Source organism: Erithacus rubecula (genome assembly GCF_903797595.1).
Source record: "Erithacus rubecula genome assembly, chromosome: 3".
Taxonomy (NCBI): domain Eukaryota; kingdom Metazoa; phylum Chordata; class Aves; order Passeriformes; family Muscicapidae; genus Erithacus; species Erithacus rubecula.
The window spans coordinates 105,981,430-106,003,945 of record NC_136689.1 but is presented as its reverse complement, the minus strand read 5'-3'; the positions used below and the strand labels follow the sequence as shown (position 1 = coordinate 106,003,945).

The following is a 22,516-nucleotide window of genomic DNA, read 5'->3' as shown; positions in this document are numbered from 1 at the left end:
TTGGCTTGGTTTCTTATTTTTTTGTGTCACGGGTCACTTTGACTGTCAGATGACAACAAATTAAAAGTGATAAAGAGGAAATTCTTAAAACCTGCTTCCTCTGCCACTGACTTAATGCTGGGAAGCAATGCGAAACCAGACTTTATTTCTGTACTTCACGGGGGAAGCATCATGGGGGTTGTGAAAGTTTCCCGCTTCCTCCCTGGTGATGAAACTTCTACCAAAAAAAAAAAAAGAAAAAAAAAAAAGCAAAAAAAAAAAAAAAGCGTATCTTTGCATAATTGCACACGGCGGGCTCGGGCAGTGGCTGCGCGGCGCTGAGGCGGCTCCGGGCCCTCTCCCGCTCCCGCCCCGCCCCGGCGCGGCCCGGCCCGGCCGGCACTCGGCGCCCGCCATGGCGGGGCTGGGGCCGGCGCCGGGCGGCGCGGCCGAGCCGCGGCCGCTGCTGGTGAAAATCGTGATGGCCGGAGAGTCCTGCGTGGGGAAGACCTCCATCGTGCGCAGGTACACGGAGCCCGCCTCGCCTCCCGCCGGCTCTCCCGCCACTTCGTACATGGCCACGATCGGTGAGTGCCCGCCTGCTCCGAGCGCCTCCGCCCGCCTCGCTGCCGCCCCTCGCCCTCCCCTCGCCGGTGCCCGCGGCTCGCACACGGCCCGACCGGCGCTGTCAGCGCGGCGCTGCCGGGCTGCGAGGTGTCAAACTGTGTGTGCAGCCGCCTCAGCGGCTTAAACCTTGGCCGGGGTGTCAAGACACATGTCACACTTCCAGAGCCACTGCGAAGTGCTGGGTTGTTTCGCTATCCTTGCTGTTCGTCTGGGCGCTGGCAACCTACTCATGGTGTAAACTGGTGAAGGCTTCTTTCTCACTTTTTTCTTAATGCCCACTGGGGCCCTGCTGCTGAACATCGATGCAGGTGCAGAGAGAACAGTACAGAGCTCCCGATCAGCCAGGCTGGAAATGATCTCTGAGATCTAAGTCCAGCCTGTGACCAAACACTGCCATGTCAAATAGACCAGTCACTGAGTGCCTTGTCCAGCCTTGGACACCTCCATGGTCACTCCACCGCCTCCCTGGGCAGCCCATGGCAATGTCTAGCCGGGCTTTCTGGGAAGAAATTATTTCTATTGTCCAACTTAAACCTTCCGTGGCACAGCTTGAGGCTGATTTCCCTTGTCCTGTCACTCGTTGCCTGAGGGAAGAGGCCGATCCCCACCTGGCTGCAGCCTCCTTTCAGGTACCAACCTCAGAGCATTGTCAGTAAAAAGCCCAGTTCACCAATATTTCAGGCTAGAAAGGCTTTTAGCTTTTGTTTATAAGTTTAATGGTATAAAGCTCTCTTCTCCTGTAGTTAGCGATGTGCAAGATGATTAAAGCAGAGCTGTTGCAATGATGGAAATAACTAACCCTGCCAGACCGTGTCAATTGCACCACACGCTGCACTGGTGGGTGATGGGGAGCTCCCACTGCCTTGGCTCACCGTGCCACGGAGAATGGCAGGATGACTGTCCACATGCTGCAAACCTTGTCTCCAGCATGAAAACATGCTAAGTGGCTTGATTTGCTGTGGACATTTTACCAAATTCTCATGGGGAAATTTTAATTTTTAAGGGTTTGCGTGTAAGAATATTTTCTCTTTGATTTTGAAGACAAAACTAAATTATGCCAGGAAATTGCTTATTCCTCACTTTGGAATGTGCATGGTTCATTCACGCATCTTTCAGTCTAGGAGGAGCTGGCATAATCAAATGAAATACCAGGCAGTGGCTGTGGCAGTACTTCCAGAGAATACTTAATGTACATGAGATGGCTTGACCTGCCCTTATAAGAATGGCTGAACTTTAACCACTTTCTATTTTCTTGCTCTTTCTTACAAAGCAGTTTCTGAAACCAGCATGAATGAAGAGGGAAAAACACAACGAACTGTAAAGTCAGGAAATTGATCTTAATACTAGGCAACTAGTATGAATGCTAGACTTAGGAAGAAAGCCCAAAGAAAGGCTATAAAAATAAATAATGGCTTGTTGATGTGCTTTACATTGAGATTCCTGACCATGAGGCTATTATTTTTAGACATAATTTCTTTCACTTCTGTTTCAGTCCACTACAGACTCAGAAGACTTCTATATGATGATGATATTAAGAATATTAAGAATATATCTCCCAAGTTGTGAGTTGAACTGTTTCAAGAAATAGTGAAGATAATAGTTTTTGTGACAGTTTATGGACTAAGATTAATCTCTTTAGCTTCATTAGTGACACCTATTATTGAGATATTTTAAAACTTTTTTTAAAAAATGCTATTCTGAAATACAAAGGAATAATCCAAATATGGTATTTGTTACCTGAATGTATTTTTAAAACTATTTCTGAAATACTGTGTTGCATTTAATTCCATTTTACCAGGTATTTTAGGTCTTAGACTTTGAAAACAAATGAGATTATGAGTGGTGTCTTCCAAAAGAGTAATATTGGAAGTGGAAGGTTCCTTCTTCATGGGGACAGCTGCAATGGAGAGGATGCCTCCTAGAGACTGTGGCTCCTAGTGATGTAAAGGAAGAAGACACTTGGTGTTTTCTTAGTTTGTGATGTCTTCTTCCTCACTGTTGATACCATCAGAACAAATAATTGGTTTTATTTGGATGCCTGTTTCATACAAGCTTAGTCAAGTGATCCCTTTCTGTTGTACAGTCTATTAAATGCTTATCTGCTGTCAGGTGGTTTTTCACCGTAATTGTCCAATTAAAATGGTGATTTGAGTAGAGGGAAGATTATCCTGGCTGTGCAGTCTTGACACTTCCTGATTTCCCTGACAAAATCATGTGCCATCACCTTTCTTGGTGGCAGAGGGTCACAGGCACAGAAATTAAAAGGTTGTTGAAAGTCTCATTTCTAGGTCATAATGAATCACAGATTTGTGTTACTAGGAGAAATCCTGGTGTTATTGCAGGAGAAAAGAAAACAGACAAGCATTTCGTAATAGGCTCCAGCAGTGGTGACATTTTCTAAAATTATGTATTTTATGAGAAAATGCAAAAAATACACCCACAGTAAATTTTCATTTAAAGCTTTTAATGCAGCTCTTAAACACTCAAGGCTAGGTACCCTTCCTTCTCTTCAATTGCATAGTTTGGATCAATTATAAACAATTATAGTTTTCTAATTAAACTTATACGCATCATAAGGCAGATGCATTGTATTATGAATAGATTATAAAGAATGAATATTTTTGTTTAAACAATGGTGTTGCTTATAAAGCCATAGAGAAGGTTTATGGACAAAAACCCATCTTTGTATACCAGTGAACAGCATTGTGATCACAGGGTGTGAGGTTATTTTGCTGTATTACAGTCACTGTGGTCCTTCAGCACACGTCTTTTCTGTGAGAAACATTTCTGCAGAGCTGTGAGTCCTCCCAAATCTGTCATAGTTGAAAGTGGTACAACTTCATCTTTAGAATTAAAAAGTTTATAAGTTTATGTAGATTCCCTGATACTTACTTTAGAAGGGAATGAGGTAATCAACAAAAATGAACCACATTGAAGGTATATGTGTCCTGTGTTAAGAACACCAGTAGCAATCCACATCTTGATTTTTTTTTAAAGAAAACTGAATTTTTTTGTCACTTTTGTTTTCCTAAAAAAGCATCTTATCCCATGAGTTGCTTCTCTCAGCAAACCAGGAATTATCAGTACTTGTGACTGCTCAAACACCTCTCTGCTTCAGACATTTCTTCACATGTTCAAAAAAGAATCTGATGCAAGTGATGCAGCAGCAATTAAGTATGGGCTAGGAGTAACAGTGGAACCTCAACCCACCACGTCTCACTGGGCACTTGCCCAGTTTAGGCACAGGAGCTGCTAGGAGCTGCTTCCCTGTTTCTGGAGTTAAGATGCTCTATGACAGCAGTGTGCTGCGTAGAGCTTGCCAGGGGCATTCACCACCCTCTGTCCATGTTTTCACTGTTGAGTCCTGCTAAGCTACTCAAACTTGAATTTTCTCTGCATAGACATATGTTTTTGAGCATTTTCTATCAGGAACCCACCAGCTCTGGGTGAAAAATGTGCTATAATTTTCCAGGCTAGCTGCAAAAGACATCTTTTTGAAGAGGACTTCTGCAGATGGCCAAAGGGAAGGAAGAAAGGAGAATTTCACACCTGAATTACCCTCAGGCTGACTATGCTTTTTAGACGTAATTGTCCTTAAGGTGCCTCAGTCCTAATATGGGCATTATTTACTCTTTTGAATATAAAGAAAATAAATTTTCATGGCTATAAAAGTTAGAAATAACAGCCAGAATTTGAACTTGCACCCAGCATCCCCCTTCTTGGTTTTATTTGACAGCTTAAAAGAAGCAAATACATGCTGTTGCCTTCCAATAACATTTATCTCAAGAGCTGTAATCAATGCTTGCTTTGTTATGTTGATCATGTTGTGTACCAGGTAGACCTAAAAGCATCTGAAATCCGTGAGCTGTCTTTGGCATTGTGTATCTCATTTTTCTTTTCTGTCTTTCCAATTTGCTAAGTTTGCTGGAAATTTCATATAAAGACATGAACAATTCATGCATGCAGAACATATTGACTTCTGTTTTTCACTAACATTCATTGACCTTTTAGGTCAATAAATTTTGAAGTTGACTTAAGAAGTCAATATGCCTGATTTTAATTTAGATTAAGTTTTAGTCTGATTCAGCACTCTGCTTCCTTTTTACAAATGACTTTTTTTTTTTTTTTAAGAAAGCTTATAGCAATTTATTATTAAAATGTATGTCAGCTAAGAACTTTTCTCCATAGTTCTGGGAATCCCAGTCTGGAATATAATTTTTTGCTGTGTTCCCAGTGCACCATTTGTAAGTGACATTCCAGCTTCTCTGTGTATACTCTGTCCCTCTTAGCTGCTCCAACATCAATTGTAGAAAATCATACAGATAATTAAACAAAACCATGTGAATTTCAGGAGAAAATGTTTTCCATAATGTTGGAATTTAACCTTACATGAGCAAATTTTACTTAAATTACATTTCCTCCTGGCATTATTAATTCCATCAAGGAAGCTTTGTGTAATATTAATTACAGATACCAATTATATAATTTCATCTTTCCTTTCCATTGAAGCTTCAATGAAAATTCATCAAGTGAAGGACACGATTATCATAATAATTTTAAAAATCCACCTCAACTGCCTTACCACATACACACAAAAATGTTAATAGCATTGAAAGTGCATGTGAGTGCATGCATGTGAGAGTGTACTTGTCAAAATTTTGTGCACAATACATCTGTCAGTACAAAGGAAGGGAGCATTTCCTCTATATTTTTGGTTTGCTGCCAGGGGGTGCTTTCCTCTGATAAAGTAATTTGGCTTGCACGTTGTTATGGATATCAGTACAGTGGTAGTAACTTAAAATTTTTATAATTTTTCAATCTGGTTCCTTCAAATGACATTACTGCTGGTGAAAAGACACTGTCATTTTAAGTAGCCATAGTTTGATCTTATGGAATTTTACCCATACAGTATGGGCAAATGTTACCTTAACTAAATTTACTATGCTTGATTAAAAGATCCTAATTGTTTTTCAGTGGGGGGAAAAAGCAGTCGTGGAAATTATCAAATAGTATTTCAAACTTCAGCAATGAAGTAATAGGGGGAACAATGCTTTACTCTGCAAAAATATGTCACTCTGAGATAGCAGCTGATAGCTGGCAGATTCTAATTTTAGAACTGGATCTTGAGCAGCTCATAAATCTAGGTATCATCTAACACATCTGGAGTACTAATTTGACAATTTAATAAAGAAAAACACTATAAATCATCAGGAAAATATCTTTGAGGGAGGATCTGTATTGTATATAAAGACAATATCCTGCATTGATTTTGACTGTTAATACTTGCTTGTAGCATTGGCTTTCTGGATCTGATTTAGGCTGTAGAGCCAGTCCTTTTCATTTTGAATTAAATCCCATGTATGCTTGCATTTAATGCATACAGCCAATTCATATTTCTGCTCATGTAACCCTGCATATTTTTTTAGGGATTTGGAAGTAAGGACATAAAAAATGTGTTGCACATGTGACAGCTTTGTAAGCATTTGTACCTTCCCATTTGTAGTTCTTGAAAATCACTTCTGTACTTACACAATGTTCTGTTGTGCATAGGCCATGAAACTGCTGTCACATCTCCTGGCAATCCATGGTAATACTTCAAATTTCTGAGTATCTTCACCTTTGCTTTGTCCTGCCCCTTCTTTGCTTGGTATTGGCATCACTTTGTATTGTATTTGTGCAATGTTTTGGCACTCAGCAGTGAATAGTTTCCTTTTACAGCTTCCATTTTGAATGTATATGGTGGACTAGTTATTCTGTCTATGGTATTGTTCTTTTTCACTTTCTGTTTGAAATTGCATGATAACTAGAGCTGAGAAACAATCTTCAGACGGAATCCATGTTATTATGAGAAATGTTACAGATTTTCCTTTTTTCTTCTAGGCATTGATTTCAAAGTAAAGCCAGTGGTGTTTAATGATACAAGAGTGAAACTTCAAATCTGGTAAGTTTTAATTAGTATCACAAAAGAAAAGCAACTAAATTGCAATATGACATGAAAAATCTCATCTACTTTTAATTGTGTGTCTTCCTCATGTGCAGGTGCTCCTACTAGATAATTTTAAAATTTGGATTTAGCCTAGGAGAGAGTATTTTTTGCTGCAACTAATATAATTTAAAAAGAGGGTTGTCACTGGGTTGGGTTAGCAAAAAAACATGCAGCACACCAACAAGTGCAGATCTATGATCCATGTGAAGTATATTTAATTGTATAGGAACATAGAGGAAAGTGATAAAGCAAGATGTTACATTTCATTACCCATCAAGTGTTTGTTCAAAAGGGTCACCAAGAAAAATGACTTTGATGAGTCTTTGGGAATGTGCACTATTTTTTGGTTTGGAAGTTTTTCTAAAGGTTATGTAGGGTTTCTGACACCAGGCTCTCAAGGCATCTAGTACTGAAGATTATCTCTATTTACCAGTATTTAACTTGTCAAGGAGTAAATCTGTATATAAATTATCTGACTGGTGTTGGATCTGCAGTTGTTCCATCTCAGGCTTTAATGCAAAAATATTGGAGGATTCTTTATAGCTTTCTTAAGGCATAATTCATGGAATATGCTGAGTTGGAAGGGACCCATCAGGATCATTCAGTTGGACTCTGGCCTTGCACAGGACACCAAGAATCAGCCATGCACTGAGAGCATTGTGCAAACACTTCCTGAACTCTGTCAGGCTCAGTGCTGTGTCCACTTCCCTGGGCAGCCTGTTCCAGTGCCAAACCACCCTCTGGGTGAAAAACCTTTTCCTCATAGCCAACCTACGTGCCTCTGACTCAGCTTCAGGCCATGCCCTCAAGTTCTGTCTCTGGTCACAAGAGTGAAGAGATCAGTGTCTGCCCCTCTGCTTCCCCTTGTGAGCAAATTGTAGACTGCAGTGAGATCTCCCTTCAGTCTCCTCCAGGCTGAACCTCAGCCACTCCTTGTATGGCTTCTCCTATTCTCATGGCTCTTCTTTGGACTCTCTAAGAGCTTAATCTCCCAGAATAATATTTTCATTGTTTTACTGGGCAGTGAAGTGAGACTGACAGGCCTGTAGTTTCCAGGGTCTTACCCTTCTTGAAAACTGTGACAGCTTTACCACCTTCCAGTCAGCTGGGACCTCTCTGGACTCCCAAGACTGCTCGAAAACCAGGAGAAGCTTTGTGATGACATCAGCTGGCTTTTTGAGAATTCTCAGATGAATCCCATCAGGCCTCATGTATTTGTAGGGATCCAGCTGGAGAAGCAGATCCCACACAATTTCAGGGTCGAGTGGGAGTTGATCATTTGCACAGTCATGGTCCTCCAGCTCAGGGCACTGAGACCCCCTTGGTCTGTCAGCTGTGCTGAAGACAAAGACTGCATGAAACACCTCTGCCTTGTCCATGTCCCTTTTGGTGAGGAGATCATGAACCTCCTCATCCTGTAACAGGATGATGTTATTTCTACACTGCCTTTTGCCATTAATATATTTGAAAAAAAATTTATTGTCTCCCATATTTCTGTCAACTTCAAATCCAGGGTAGCTTTGACCACACAGATTTTCTCCTTACAGTGGTGAACAGAATCTCTGTATTCTTTCTATGTTACCTGACTTTACTTCCACTGCCATGCACCTTCTTTATTCATTTTATTTCCCATCAGGTTTCCCTTGTGCCAGTGATGTCATGTCTCTGGGACTGGGACAAAGCTTGGAGCTTGTCTCCTTTGTTCCTCTTTAGTGCAGGAACATTTCAGACGTGGTACTTTGTAGCGAGCATTTCCTGAAGCAGATGAGGGATCCAATTTGTGTTTGTTTCCTCAAAGTTTGGATTTACTTGTAAGAATCACTGTGTCAGTGTATTTTATGGCTTTTTCCCAAAACCTGTCTTCCATCTAAACTAGGCTACAGGTTGTATGACAGTTTGCAAAGGGACTGTCAGGATATGGGAAGGTCATCTGACATCTGATTTTTTCTATCACCTGAGTTATTTATATAAAGAAAGGTTTGACATTACTCTCAGATTTCAGCCACTGGCTTGGCTTCCCTACTAGGGCTGTGTATCAGAATAAATGTCCAGTGTATTTCTTTTATTGCTATATCTGGCATCCACATTTTCACTTGTCTGTATTTTTTCTTGTTCCCTTTATGTTAAAGTATATAATTTAAAATTTGGACTATACTACTTGAAGTAATCTTTCTTCGAGATTCTGCGGTTTAATCATCTCCTTTTTGTTTGTTTGTGTGTGTGTGATTTGTTACACCTTCCTTCAGGGATACTGCTGGCCAGGAACGATTCCATACACTTAGTACCAGCTATTTCCGTGGTGCACAAGGCTTTGTTCTCGTTTATGACATCACAAATCTGAAGAGTTTTCAAAGTATAACAGTCTGGATAAGCGACATATACGAGGTAAATAGATCTGTCAGCGGTTGATCGCTTAACAAATGTAATTAATGTGTCATTTTAAATGTCTGCATGAGATGTATTCTTGTTCCTGTATGTTTCTAATCAGAATTTCTTCCATTTAACTCAGCACACAGTGTGATAGTAGAATTACTGTCATCTGAAACTGGAACATGGTTTGTATTTAGACAAGCCCATTTTGATGGAGGAGTGTTTTCTGAAGTACTTTTGAAACATAGCTTCCAGTCCCTCTTTGTGCATGCTTAGTTATGGTGCTCTTGTCACTGGTGTGGCTGTGCATAGATCAGTCTGCATGAGCTCATCCTGGGTTTTTAATTAGATTCCATATCAAAATTCCATATCACAGACAGTGATTTCCCTTTCCTAATTTCATTACTTCAGTGTAGTTACCTCATCCCAAGATCAAAGGAATTAAATATTCTCTTTGTCCTTGCTGGATATTCCTTGAGAGGATGGTTTCAAGAAGGAGGAAGTGGGGTGGGAAGCTGTTTGGTTAGCTCAGCTGCTCGTGGTGCTGCAGCCAGAAATACTGCTTACATATGACATAGGAAGTGATTCAACGGCACATGGCTGCCAGACAGGGAATGTGTTCCCACTGGAGCTTGTCAGAGACCTCTGTGCTTCACTCTGACTTCCTAATGGGGTAGAAAACTTACACAGCAAAAGAAGCTGAGTGGCTTTTCTGCTCTACCAGTGAGTTTGGGAGGCTCATAGAAAGGTCTGACACTTATTGGAGCTGGAGGAAGGTAAACAGGTTGGAATAGGAAGGCCAGAAGAAGAATATCTGGAAACTGTGAAGGGAAGGAGGAATGGGCAAGCCCTTAGACACGTGATCATTCAGCTGACTGTAACCCTGTATTCCAAGTCTTTCTTAGTAGATCTCTCTTGTGGTGTTCTCTATTAGATAGAGGCAAAGCAATTTTAGAATAGAATAGTTCAGTGTAGGGGACCTTCAGTGTTCACCTAGTCCAGCTGCCTGACCATTTAAGTGCTGACCCAAAGTTAAATTATGTTACTTAGAGCATTGTCCAGATGCCTCTTAATTTGGCTTGGGGAATTGACTATCTCCCTAGGAATCCTGTTCCATTGTTTGACCACTGACTCAATAAAGAAATGCTTCTCAATGTCCAGTCTGAATACCCCTTGGCACAGCTTTGAGCCATTCCCATGTGTCCTGTGTCTTGATACCAGGGAAAAAAGCTCAGTATTGTTCTCTCTGCTTTCCCTCCTGAGGAGGCTGAAGGGAGCAGTGATATTGCCCCTCAGCAGTAGCACAGCAGTTTGCAGTTAGTGTGCTTGTGGAAGTTAGTGTGAGAATACAACCAAGGTAGTGCTCTCCATTGATCAAAATCAAGTTTCATGCAGATTTTAAATATTCTTGTGATTTGGTGGGGATGGATAGGAGATTTCATCTTGGGAAAGGGGGCTTGAAATAAAATCATCAAATGCATTATTTTCTCTCTTTCAGCTTCAGTATACAGCTGAACTACACATGATCACACATGATTTTATATCAAATAATATATACATGGGATATCTTAAACCCTTAGGGAAACACTGCATTCTCATTATCTCATTTTTAAAAACATTACTCTAGTGAGCTGTTATTCTTGACCTTAGAGCCATCTTAAAAGTCAGTGGCAACAGAGCCTAACTTCAGTAATATGTTACAAAGGAGATTCGATGGCACAATATTATTACTGACTTGTCTGCACACACTGTAAGCTAACACATCTCTTTTATTATTTTGTTAAGAAAAGCATGTGCCTTTCTTCTGTTGGCCAAACAAAAGTTACAGCTAGATATGCCACCAGTTGTCCAGTTCTATGGTTAGCAAAGATTTAGCTCAGCAAACAGTATGATAGCAGGTTTGCTATCTGTCTGTCTGTCTATCTATCTATCTATCTATCTATCTATCTATCTATCTATCTATCTATCTATCTGTCTATCTTTTGATGTAAAATACTGCTCTGGCTTCACACGGGCTCCAAAGGAGTAATTTTGTCTTGTAATCTTCAATCAGATCAACAGGATGATGATTCAGTGGGCTGCAATGCACAGCCATAAACAGGAGGAAGGTATCAGGGCTGTATGGCTAGAGTGGAGGGAAGGGTGGCATTAGCTCCTGTGGCCACCATGCAGGGTTAGATCTGCTTTAGTCAATCAGGAAATGACACTGCCCAAGCCTGCTCTCTGTGATTTTAAAAGCTTTTGTGTCAATGTACTCAAGGTATTAATACTTAGACTGTGTAATCTTAACCCCTGAAGGTACTTTTGTTAGTTTAAAGTTTAAAAAATGGAAAAATACTCAATCTAAAACAATTTCTAGGAATGTAAATTGCATGATTGATTGTACCAATCTCAAAACTAGCAATTAGTGTTGTAATAGAGCTAGATAGTAATAAAAAATTTAATTTAGTCCTAGTGGGATATCAATTTCTGAAGTGTCTTGGCGAAAATATATGGGGCCATTCATTGCAAAAGAAATGTTTTTAAGCAATAACTGTTAAAACACAGGGCATTTCATGAAAATTAATTACTTCCTGGAGGTCGGTGACATTCTTTGCATTTACTTTGGTCTGTGAATGCAAACCAGTATTTAATTCCCTACAAATGCCCAGAATCAAAATGACTGTTGCCAGAGCAGCATTTAAAATATACAAGTGTAGAAAAAGCAAATGTTTTTAAAAGGGAAACAGAGAGAATACAGGCTTCACTAAATACCCAACTAATATGTGTAAATTTTGCACCTGAACCATTCAAACAAGATTTTTGGGGCAATTCAGTTATTACATTATGCTCTCATTTTTTGCTTCTTTGCACATGAAGATTTTAACCAGAAAGTTTTTTTAAAATCTGTTCAGTGTGCTAAGCCATTTTTGCAACAGTTGAAAATAACAATCCAAGCAATTTAGCATTCTTAAAAACTCCCATTGATTTTCTAAAAACTGGCCAGTCAGTGCAATTACAATCAGATTACCAGTAATGTTCTCATTATATTTCAGTTAGTTTAAGTGTGGAATGCAGCAGCTTCACTATTAAAAATGAATTATTGTCCAAGGAAGTACAAGATTCAAATATGCTGCCATATCAGTATTGCTGTAAAATTTGAATTCAGAGCTAGAGGAAACTAAGTAACATGGCTGCACTTTTTAAAAGCTTACTAGAAAAATATACTCACTCATAGATTAATATCTTAGGACATTATTGGCAAGTCCAATAAAGGGATATTGGATTTGTAATGCATTCATTAGGAGCATGATAATTGCAGGAAGATAGCTTTAGAACCTCAAACCATTCTTTCTTTGTAGGATTGCAGGTTATGTCCAATTTAGTAAAGTGTTTATCCAGCTGACATGGCTTTTAGCTACTGCATGTGCCTGTTCTGAAAGGCTGATGCTGTTTGACCTTTGAAAATTAAATAAATACAAGCAGCTGTGTAGCAACTCCATTTGCAGAAAACAGTTTTTTTCCAGGATGTTTTGAACAAGATTCCAAGTAACATTGGCAAAAGGTTTCTCACAATAGAGTGGTTCAAATGCTCAAATTGGTGCCCAGAGAGGATCACTTAAAGGAAACACTTAAAACTCCATTCAACAGGGCTTTGTGCAACCTGACCTGATTGTGAAGTTGGCCCGTCTTTGAGCAGGGGACTAGACCAGCTGATTTCTAGAAGTCCTTGCCAGCCTAAATCACTCCATTCATTATTCACACATGGCATCTGGGTCTCCAGAAATTGTTGATGTAGATGGTAGGTCTTAATTTACTTCTAAATACCTTGGACTGGTTTTAATTGTTCTAGTCTCTTGGTGTGGCCATGAATATGGCAATACCACCTCCTAACAATTATCTCTGTGCTGGAAATTGTCTGCCATTACAGAATTTTCCGCATGGAGAAGATAATTTTCTTTTCTTGTGCAAGTCTTGGTGACAGTGGTTTAGTGTTTTTACATTAACATTCTATTTGTCCTGCCTGAAGAAGTGACCCCTGAACCAGGATATGAACTGTATGAATTGTTGAGTTGCTGCCATGTCTGCATAATGCCCAGTTTTGGTTTGGTTCCTCTTGTGCATTTGGGAGACTAGACTGTCTGTCAGTGTTTCTGCTTCATACTTAAATAAAAGCAGCACAGCAAATTGCTTTTCAAATGTAAATTAGTTTGACTTGAAACTCTTCTGAGTTTTTCTTCCTCAGATGTCAAAAGATAGAATTGTTTCAGTTCATAGATAGGTTTGTCATTATGGCTCTGATGAGAATTTAAAATTCTTGTTCTTGTCATTTTATTAAATTGGTTTGTCTGTAGTCCTAGGTTGGTTTTGGGATAAATTGGTTTATATCTACTGCATTCTAAATTTGCTAGTAGACAAATTTTATCATTCATTTATTTCCACCAAAGTCCTGGAAAACAGGCATTTGTAACTGAGATCATTAAGTGGCACTTAGAAAAAGATGTGGAAAGAGACACGTTTGGCAATCCTAATATCAACATTGCCCATGTGATACTTTCAAAGAGACTCTGAGGACAATCTATTTCCAACAAATTGTTCTTCAATTTTACAAAGGATAGGTTTCTACTGGCATTGTCTAACAAGCAAGAAGAAGAAACCTCACAGTTTTATGGCCTTCTCCAGCTCTGCCTTCATCTTGATGTTTGACCATGTACATCTTCAAATGTGAAAAACTATATTAATGCTACATTTCTTCCTTAAATACAGACTATTTAAGAGTTTCCATAGTGTATTTATCAGGTGTGTGCTCTCAGTTTCACTGTTTGGACCTACAATCAAACTTGTGTTGCCTTTTCAAACTGTAATTAATGAGTATCAATATCATGCAGCCCTTCACAACTACACCTTGGGGGTGTGGTGAAGGAACAAGGTGGTGTTCTGGAAGAATGTATCCCTGGATAGAGAGCTTTGTATGAGGAGTCTGAGTGAGCTCACAATCATCATGGTCAGTTTTCTGTAGGGGAGGTTTGAGATCATTCTTGGTAGGTCTGTGTTCACCATTTAAGAAGATGAGGGGATAGTTTCTTCCAATAACCTGTAAGTACAAATATGGTAAAGGTGTCTTCTACTTTTCACACTCACATAAATTCACAGCACTTCTGGAAAATAAAAACTGTAATAAAAAAAAAAGACCTAACATTTGAAAAAACCCCACCCAAATCCCCAAACAAATTACACACAAAAGGGATGAGCAAGATATTTTCGCTTTTGCATTTTTGATTTCTATTAATAGCCTCATATTCAGGTAGTGTATTTCCCTGGCAGGGGTGGGTGGCTCCTGTCAGAAGTGTGCTGCAGGGACTGTGGTGCTGTGATGTGAGTGTCCAGTGTTCCGAGTCCAGGATGTGACACTGCTGAATTTGAGGCTCTGCTGCTGCTCCCTCCCGTGGCCACTGCTCAGAGCAGCCTGGCTCCTGCTGCTGCCAGATCCAGCTGCCTGGGAACCCAGTGGAAAAAAACCCCTTCTGCCAAAACCTGGTGGCTCCAAGCTGTGCCAAACCCTTGAGAAAACTTGGTCAGTCTAAGTAAATCTCTTGACTCCAGTTTTTTCAGGGAAATGCAATGATGATGTTTTCCTTTTCAAAATAAAATAGTGTAGGCATTCTTCAGGTTCAGATTATATTTATTTTAACCTTCAGTAAAATGTAAATTTTGAAATGTTAAAACCCGAAGAAAAACTGATAGAGTGAACCAAAAAATGGGCATTTTTGAGATACCAGAGCAAAACTTTATCTGGAAAAAAATATTTTCTTGCCTTGATGAAATTAATGAAAATTGTGATAGTAGTTCTCCATAATATGGGAGAAAAATGTTTCCTGAGTCTATGAGCTTACTCAGTGCTGACTTGCATAATAGGATTTTAAGAACTGTAAAATAACCTTCATCTTTTTAGCTATAGATTTTGCATTTGGAAAGCTTGTTCCCAAGCTGTAAGTAACAGAGGAATACAGTGTGAACTATTGGAAGCACTGAAAAGCCATATTTTTGACCAGTTCACATCAATGTACCTGTGCAGTTTTTGTGCCAGCTGAGCACATGGTCAAACTTCTGCCTGATCGTATTCACTTAATTTTTTAAGACATCATACATAATCAGTTTTCAGAATTTAAAATGGGCATCATGTTGACTAACAATCTTCAGTTTTCTAAATGCAAAAACTACGAGATACCATCTTTGAAAAAGTATAATTATAAGTGCTTTAGTGGAGGATCCAGACAAAGTGAAAATACATTAATACATTATATTGATGTAGAAATAGCAGTTATTAGCAGAAGTAAATAATTTGTGATTGGTAGTACTAATAAATACTAGCTGAAAAGCCTGGTACCTCAGACCTCATTTAAATTTTGTTATTGTTTGAAACTGTTTAGAAAGAACATTCCTACTGCAAAACTGTGTGCTGTTTATACAGAAATTAAGCTACAGAATTAATTCAGTGGGTTTTTGCATGCAGTATGCAATTTCCCTCTAACCTTTAACTGGAGAGTGAAGTCAAATGTCACTCGTAAAACCTTCATCAGCCTTCAGTCTTCTTCTGAATTAAAAGTTGATTATATAATTGTCTATTTACCCTATTTTGGGACTGATGTATGTGATTTTATGTAGGAGAGCCACTGATTTTAATGAGTGAAGCTTCAGTGCATTCTTAAACAGCCAACATTTTGGTCTGTTAATCCAGGTTAGATTAACTCATTATTTTAGGTCTGTGCTTCGTACTGAAGTTTACTTCATTTTAATAAATGGCAGGTATGAAATAAGTCTAGATTACACTAAGACAAGAATGTTTTTTTTTAAAAATAAATAGTGTTCCATAATATTAAATTGTGCTTGCTGATGAAGTCTTCAAATTGTTGTAAAAATAGAAATTAAAAGTAGAAATACAATAAAAATAGTGTTCTTTCATCCTTTAATGAATAGAAGTTTTTCTCTGTATGGTTGTGATGGATTTTGTCTTATGGCAAAGTTACAAAAGTTAAGGATTTGATAGAGATCAGAGATTTCATCAGTTTCTGTAAGAGATCTGCAGCCTGAGACCAAGCTTTTTGAGTCATCAGGGAAGCTGTGGCAGCATGTACCTCCAGAGTAAAAGCCATGGCATCAGACTACATTAGCTTCAGTTGTTTGTAGATTGAGACCCTCAGTGTCCTCCATTTAAGCACCAAAAGTGGTTTCAACTATGATGATTTTCACAGTGAATATCAGTTTTCAAATTTCACATGCTGTTGCAGAACTATTCCCTTTCCTTGTCATTATTCCAGTCATTACAATGACTTATCTTAAAATAACAGTGATGTAAAAAGCCCAGTGCATTTCACAGTCATCATGCATGTGAGTGGATTAGAGGAACAGAGGAGACAAGGTCAAAAAGGTAGATTTTCTTCCTTTTGAAATCAATGAGGGTTTTAAATTTTACTTCATTAAAAATCTATTGCCTTCTTCCTAGTGTCTTGGAATAATCAGACTTTTATGTTGAGTTTGAACACTTTGAAGTAATTTTACTGTCTTTGTGCAAAAGTGAAGCACAGAGAGGTGCTCTTTCAGGTGCAGCAAATTCCTTCCCTTTTACTTGTGAGTGCTGGATGTAGACCAGAGTCATATGCTAATCTATGAATCCATTACTTTTAGGAGGGCAGTGTCTGTGAATTCAGGGCATTTCCAGTCACTTTAAAGCCTCAAGATGGAGCATTCATCAGAAGATGGTACCCATGCACCATATACTTTATATCTTACAAAAGGGGTTGGAAATTATACGTGGCACTTCTAAGTAGCTTTTTTCTGCTCTTTGCATTCTTGCTGTTTTCCTCCAAATCCCAGTAACTGGTGGAAAATATTTGCACATATGAAGGTCATGACAGAATTTAGCCTTTACTTTCAAGGAAATGGAGTACTGAAGGTTAGTGTGAGCTGAAGGAGAAGAGCTTTTGTTGTTTGCTTTTTTCTTACTTGACATTTATTAATGCTGGTTCTCTTTTAGAAAGCAGGTGATGAAGTGGACGTAATACTGTTGGGCAACAAGTGTGATAAGGAGTCAGAACGGGTAGTTCCAAAACAGAAAGGAGAAAAGGTATCTTTGGTACTTTGTTTGGATCCTCCTGAGTTTCTTAGTATGTGACTAAGCTGTTAAACTGAAAATGGTAAAAAGCTCCTGAATTCCAAAAGTTCTATAGAAGTCTAGAAGAAGTTGTGGAGAAGAACAGTTGTGGAATTCTGGAGTGTTTGAAATACATTAATTAATTCCTATCTGATCTCTTTAAAATACAGATTTTTCTTTTAAAGGTTAAAAAGTATTTTAAATATTTTAGGTGCTACAAAAGATATCTTATATAGACTGTATTTTCAAAGTACTGTTGAATTGTGGAATATTAAATAATTTTTCTGATGCCACCCATCAGTGGTATTTTTGCTACAGTCTGACAAAAGAACTAATCTGACAACTTGTGCAAAGCAATCTGCATTGTCTCTTCATAGCCTTAAATAAGACTGGACAGATACTGAGCATGCAGCTCCCCAAAACTGTGCATGTGATGTACAGTTGAGACTACAGGAGAGTTTCTAGCTGCTGACCATGGGTGGGGGAAGAACTTACTAAGTGGGGAATGCTATTCTAAAGGGAATGGCAAATGTCTCTCACTGAGAGTCAGTCAGGAAATTCAGAAGCCATGCTATGACAGAAGAAATTGGAATAATAAAATTAAGTATTGCAGGAGAGTGTGTCCTATGTACCAGCAAATTTTGCTACTGTAAACTGTATGCATCTGTTCTCTGGAACTTAGAATTTGCCCTCCTGTTATGCTTTCAGGCATGGTGAGTCAAGCAGGATGTCTCATGTTCAAAGAAAAACACACTGATAGTTTTTTTGCCAATTATATAATCCCAGATTATGAAACTTCAAAAAAATAATATAACCTTTTGGACAACATTACACTCCTCAGAGTTCATAGTTCACATGCTTTCAGTGGTAATGTACCATATCTGTGTACAAGGAATGAGGCTGCTGAAAAATATGTATTGTAGTCTCACACAAAGGATGCCCTGTCAGAAACCTAGAGAGTCACTGGATGTATGTGCAGCAGAGGGCAGTAGTAGGGTTTTGCTTAGGGTATTAACCATGACATTTTCTGACTTTGGGTTCTTAACCATGCAACCAAGATTTGTCTTAATGTACTGTTTTTTTCTAAAAAAAACGTCGTTACCTCCTCCCCAGTGAGTCTGCCTTGTAGATTTCCCCTGTGTTTTGAGTCAAGGCAACTCCCCTGTTACACTATTTTTTCCTTTAATAAGATTTACAAGTGCAAAGTGGAGAAAGATTCTGTTAGCAGAGACAGTGAGACAGTAATTGTCCTCTCACTCTAAAGAAGAAAATATCCTTATTAAGAGAGGAAAATAATTTGATTCTGACTTGGACAAATAATAATTTTTAGTTACATATTTCATATTATCCTGATAATAGGAGCTTTTAGTGTTGTTCTGTTTATTCTCTTGCACAGAAGAACTCTAGATTCCCTGAGAATCTCCTCATCTATATTGACACTTTTGTAAAAATCTGTTACAAAGTGGCTGTCATGTATCATTTCATTTCAATTTAATGCTGAAAAGTTTTTGTTGCTCTTTTCTAAAAAAATATGTAATAATTCATTTTGTACAGACTTGTATAATTGTGATCACTCAAAAATTGATATATTTAATTTTAAGACTATTAAGTATAATTTTCTTGTATTAATTGCTTTGTATTCATTTTGATAAAAGTTTTAACTTTCTTGGGCTCTTCTGTTCACCCCCCAATATCATTATCTTTTTCATTGAAAGATAAAAATGTTGAAGGTTATATGACTTGGTAGAATGTGGATGTTTTTCTTCTATCAAATCTTTCTAACAGAAAAAGCCAAGTGAAATCTAATTCTTTTCTTTTGCTTTTGCTGTATTCATAGCTGAAGCTGATTTATAGTTTCAAAGCTGATTTTTCACATATAATAGTTTTGGAATATTTCAGATGTATCTCTCCAATTCAGCGCTAAGAAATCACACCAACACTTTGGTAGGAAGAAGTATTAGCATTAATTATTCTATTGTTGTTGGTAAGCTACAAGCTTATTTCACACCAGTTCTCCAAATTGTTATCAAGGATATTATAAAATACAGTAGACTGTAATAATTTCTCAGTAGCATAATTCCTGCAGGTTTTTAAATGTATTTAGGTATTTTATTTATGGATCTATTCAAGAGGCTCCCAAAGAATTAAAAAAAAAAAAAAAAAAAAAAAAAAAAGGCAGTTATTTGAATACAGCTTTCTGTTGTCTTTAGGAGAGGGAGTAGCCAAATGCATGTTCATACTTTCAACTGCTTTACCACTAGGTCTGTGGGGGTTTTTCCACTGAGCTACATTTTTGGAGGACTTGTTTGCCCCAGAATTTAGCAGGGTTAAGTGAAAAAACACATACATTAATCTTCTTTGACCAATATTATGCACATATAGAGAAAATGGCGGTGCAGTGATAGATGTAGTAGACAATGTAGTTACATGAAACAAAAGTACTCAAGGTTTTTTTGTTTGATTTGATTTAATTTTTCTTTCTTTGGTCTTCACAAACAGAGCTTTCTCCCAGGCCTCTGCAGGCACTGGCATGGTGAGCATGTCAGCCAGCAGCAGGAAAGCTTTGGATTAGAAATTGCTTAGGAATGTTGGATGTGTCCGTAGACATGAAGAAGTTTGCTCAGTTGTGCTGAAGGAACTGATCATTGTGATTTGAGTTACTGTTAGTCAGCTCTGAAAAATCATGGTGGTTGGGAGAGATCCCTTATGACTAGAAAGATGCCAGCATGATGTGTATCTTTTTTAAAAGGCAAGGAAGAAGCTTCAGGGAACTATAGGCAGTCAGCCTTGCCTCAGTCACATTGTTTGGCATCTTCATTGGTGATTTGGCTGATGAGAGAAGATTTGGATGGACATGTGATTAAGGGGTGTGACTGGCACACCACATAGGAAAACACCAATTCTGTAAGACCTTGATAAACTTGGGAACTAGGCCAGCAGAAAATCGTGAAGTTCATAAAGCAGACACAAGTCCTGGCTTGAGAGGTTCAGATTGGAGTTGAGGAGAACCAGTTGCACTAGAAGATTGATATAGCCTGGAAGAGGGTCCCATAAAGGCTATAGAATTTCCATCACTGATGGATTTCAAGACTTCTGTAGGCAAAGCCACAGCTGACCCAATATTGCATGGGCAATAGCTTCATTTCAAGTGGGGTTATCTTTCAAAATTATTTCTGTGATTCAACAATTTAAAGGGTTGGCTTGTGTTCATCAAAATTTGTACTTAGGTGACCTCTAGGAGCCTGTTACATGTTATGAGGAAGGAAAAGGGCTATTTAATAGTAGTTTCTGTGTACTTTATATCAGCAAACCAGTTCTCTCTACTTTATTAGCCCAGTATTCTTTTATTGCTTGTATATTTCTTTATGAGCCCTTATGCATGTTTGTTTTGTACTGGCAATAGTTGAATGATCTTAACTTTCTGCAACAAGGTGCTGCAGTACTGAAACACAGCAGCCCACTGAGTTTCAGAATCCCTTGTGAAGCTACAAAGTGGTCTCTGTCTAATGAATCAGTTAGATCTCATCCTTATTTTCAGAATTACATTTTCTTGTAGCATTTTGGAAAGGAAAACATTTTGCTTGCTTTTTTTTTTACCTTTAGTGTAATTTTTATTATATTTTGACTAAAACTTTGAAGTTTGATTATTGTATATCTATTGTGTTGGTGTTCTTTTCTTCATGCCAACATAATTCAAAGCTATCTGTAACAGACATACACTGGAAATAAGATAGCAGGAGTAAATTAAATAAAACTAACAATGTAAAGTCTATGCTGCCTTATAAGTACTTTCTCTCTTTGCCTTTTACCATAATATCTTTATGCATGCATATGTTTTCTTTGCTTGCCTGTTATCTCGGTGCTACTCTCTATCTAGCATAAAGGAACATGTCTTTTTGCTATTTCATCATGCCACTTTTTTTCAACAGTTTTGTCATATTTTTATCTGCAGGCCCTCTATTAGTTTCCTCTAAATAATTGCTTAGGAGACAGTTCATTTTCCAAATAAATCAAAACACTGAGAACAGACCCACTGGAGTTTGTTCTTGTTATTTACAAGTAAGGATTGGTTTAAAAGCTGTTGTGAAAACACAAAAATTTAAGAAGAATGTTTTAAGAGGTACCTGAAATGTATTAACTGAGGATGAACATAGAGTACTTTACTGAATGTTCATGTACTTAATTAGTGTTTTTGTAGTGTGTTAGTAGTGAGAACATCTCCATATTGCTTGCTGCCAGTAATAGGAACTGTTTTTTTTCCTGAAGAATGTTCATCCCATTTCCTTCATTTGTTTTTCAGCTTGCTTGGGAATATGGAATGCCATTTTTTGAGACCAGTGCTAAAGAAAATGTGAACATCGAGCATGCATTTTCAGTCTTGACTAAGGAAATCCTGGAAAAGGTAGGCTTCTTTTCTAAGGAGAAAAAAAAAAAAAGTGATATTTTTCTTGACAGATTGGATGAATAAGGTTGTAACTACAGAATACTTTAGGCAAAACACTGCTGATGCTGTTTTTTGCATTCTATAGTTAGTATTTTGGGGGGATCCTGTAGCTGTAGGCATACAGAGGAGGAATATGAAGGAGAAGAATAGTGGGAGAAATGAAAAACAGAAGAGGTGAGCAGATACAATACAGTTCAGAGAGAAAGTGAAAATTCAGGAAGACTGTGTTTGTGGCTTTATTTCCCATACCTTTCTTTAAGGGAGTGGTTAACAGCTCCAGAATAGCTCCACTTCTGTGCCAGGAAGATTCCTTTCTCCTCTAGGTTTCTGCAGAGTATGCACACAGTGAGGATGCTGCATGATGATGGAATCAGATGAGCTTTTATGGTCAGCAATCAAGTGTTTTATCCAAGGTTCATAGGTGTTTGTTTGGCTGATTTACACTAGTGCTTTTGAAGTTATCAGGTCCTAAAGATTTGAGTTAATTAATGTTAGAATCAATAGTGTAGCTGTCAGAGTCAGCATCTCTAACTTGAGTGTGTTGGCTTGAAGGTCCTTACTCCTCAGAGTTGCAGTTCTTTTGTAGGACTGAATTATTGTTCATTAGCTCTAAAAATGTTTTGCATTGCAATTTATTTTTAGGCAGTAGAATATTATTTTAGACATTAATAGATGTTCTTCATGCAATGTATTCTCACTGCCATTCATCACCAATATTAGTTATACAAAACTAACCTTCCACTCCAAATACTCTTCAAGTCATAATAAAGATAAATGAGCAAAATTACTGACAAAGTCACAAGTAGCAGTATTCTGATTAAGTAGCCATAGGGGATGGTCAGAATAATAGCTCAGGGTTGGACTTCTTTGAAATCAGGGTCCTGTCATACTACATGGTAACACAAGCTGTAGTTAGTTATTTTGGGGGAGGAAAAAAAAGGCAAAGAAATATTTTGGTTACTTTAAGATGAAAGTGAAG

General features: G+C 38.2%; 1 protein-coding gene across 4 annotated transcripts in view; it reads left to right on the top strand.

Annotated features, from left to right (window-relative positions):
- Nucleotides 1–274: 274 nt before the first annotated feature.
- The window catches only part of LOC306799790 (ras-related protein Rab-10-like), a 30,880-nt gene continuing 8,638 nt past the window's right edge, over nucleotides 275–22,516 (top strand). Inside the window, exons 1-5 of one of the 4 annotated variants that reach the window (XM_079301286.1) lie at nucleotides 279–566; nucleotides 6,487–6,547; nucleotides 8,839–8,977; nucleotides 16,977–17,066; nucleotides 21,394–21,495. In XM_079301286.1, coding sequence (XP_079157412.1) covers nucleotides 395–566; nucleotides 6,487–6,547; nucleotides 8,839–8,977; nucleotides 16,977–17,066; nucleotides 21,394–21,495 — 564 coding nt within the window. In that variant the 5' untranslated portion in view covers nucleotides 279–394. Of the gene's footprint in view, nucleotides 567–6,486; nucleotides 6,548–8,838; nucleotides 8,978–16,976; nucleotides 17,067–21,393; nucleotides 21,496–22,516 lie in introns of all 4 variants that reach the window. The other 3 variants (XM_079301287.1, XM_079301288.1, XM_079301289.1) reach the window with 3 other exon arrangements.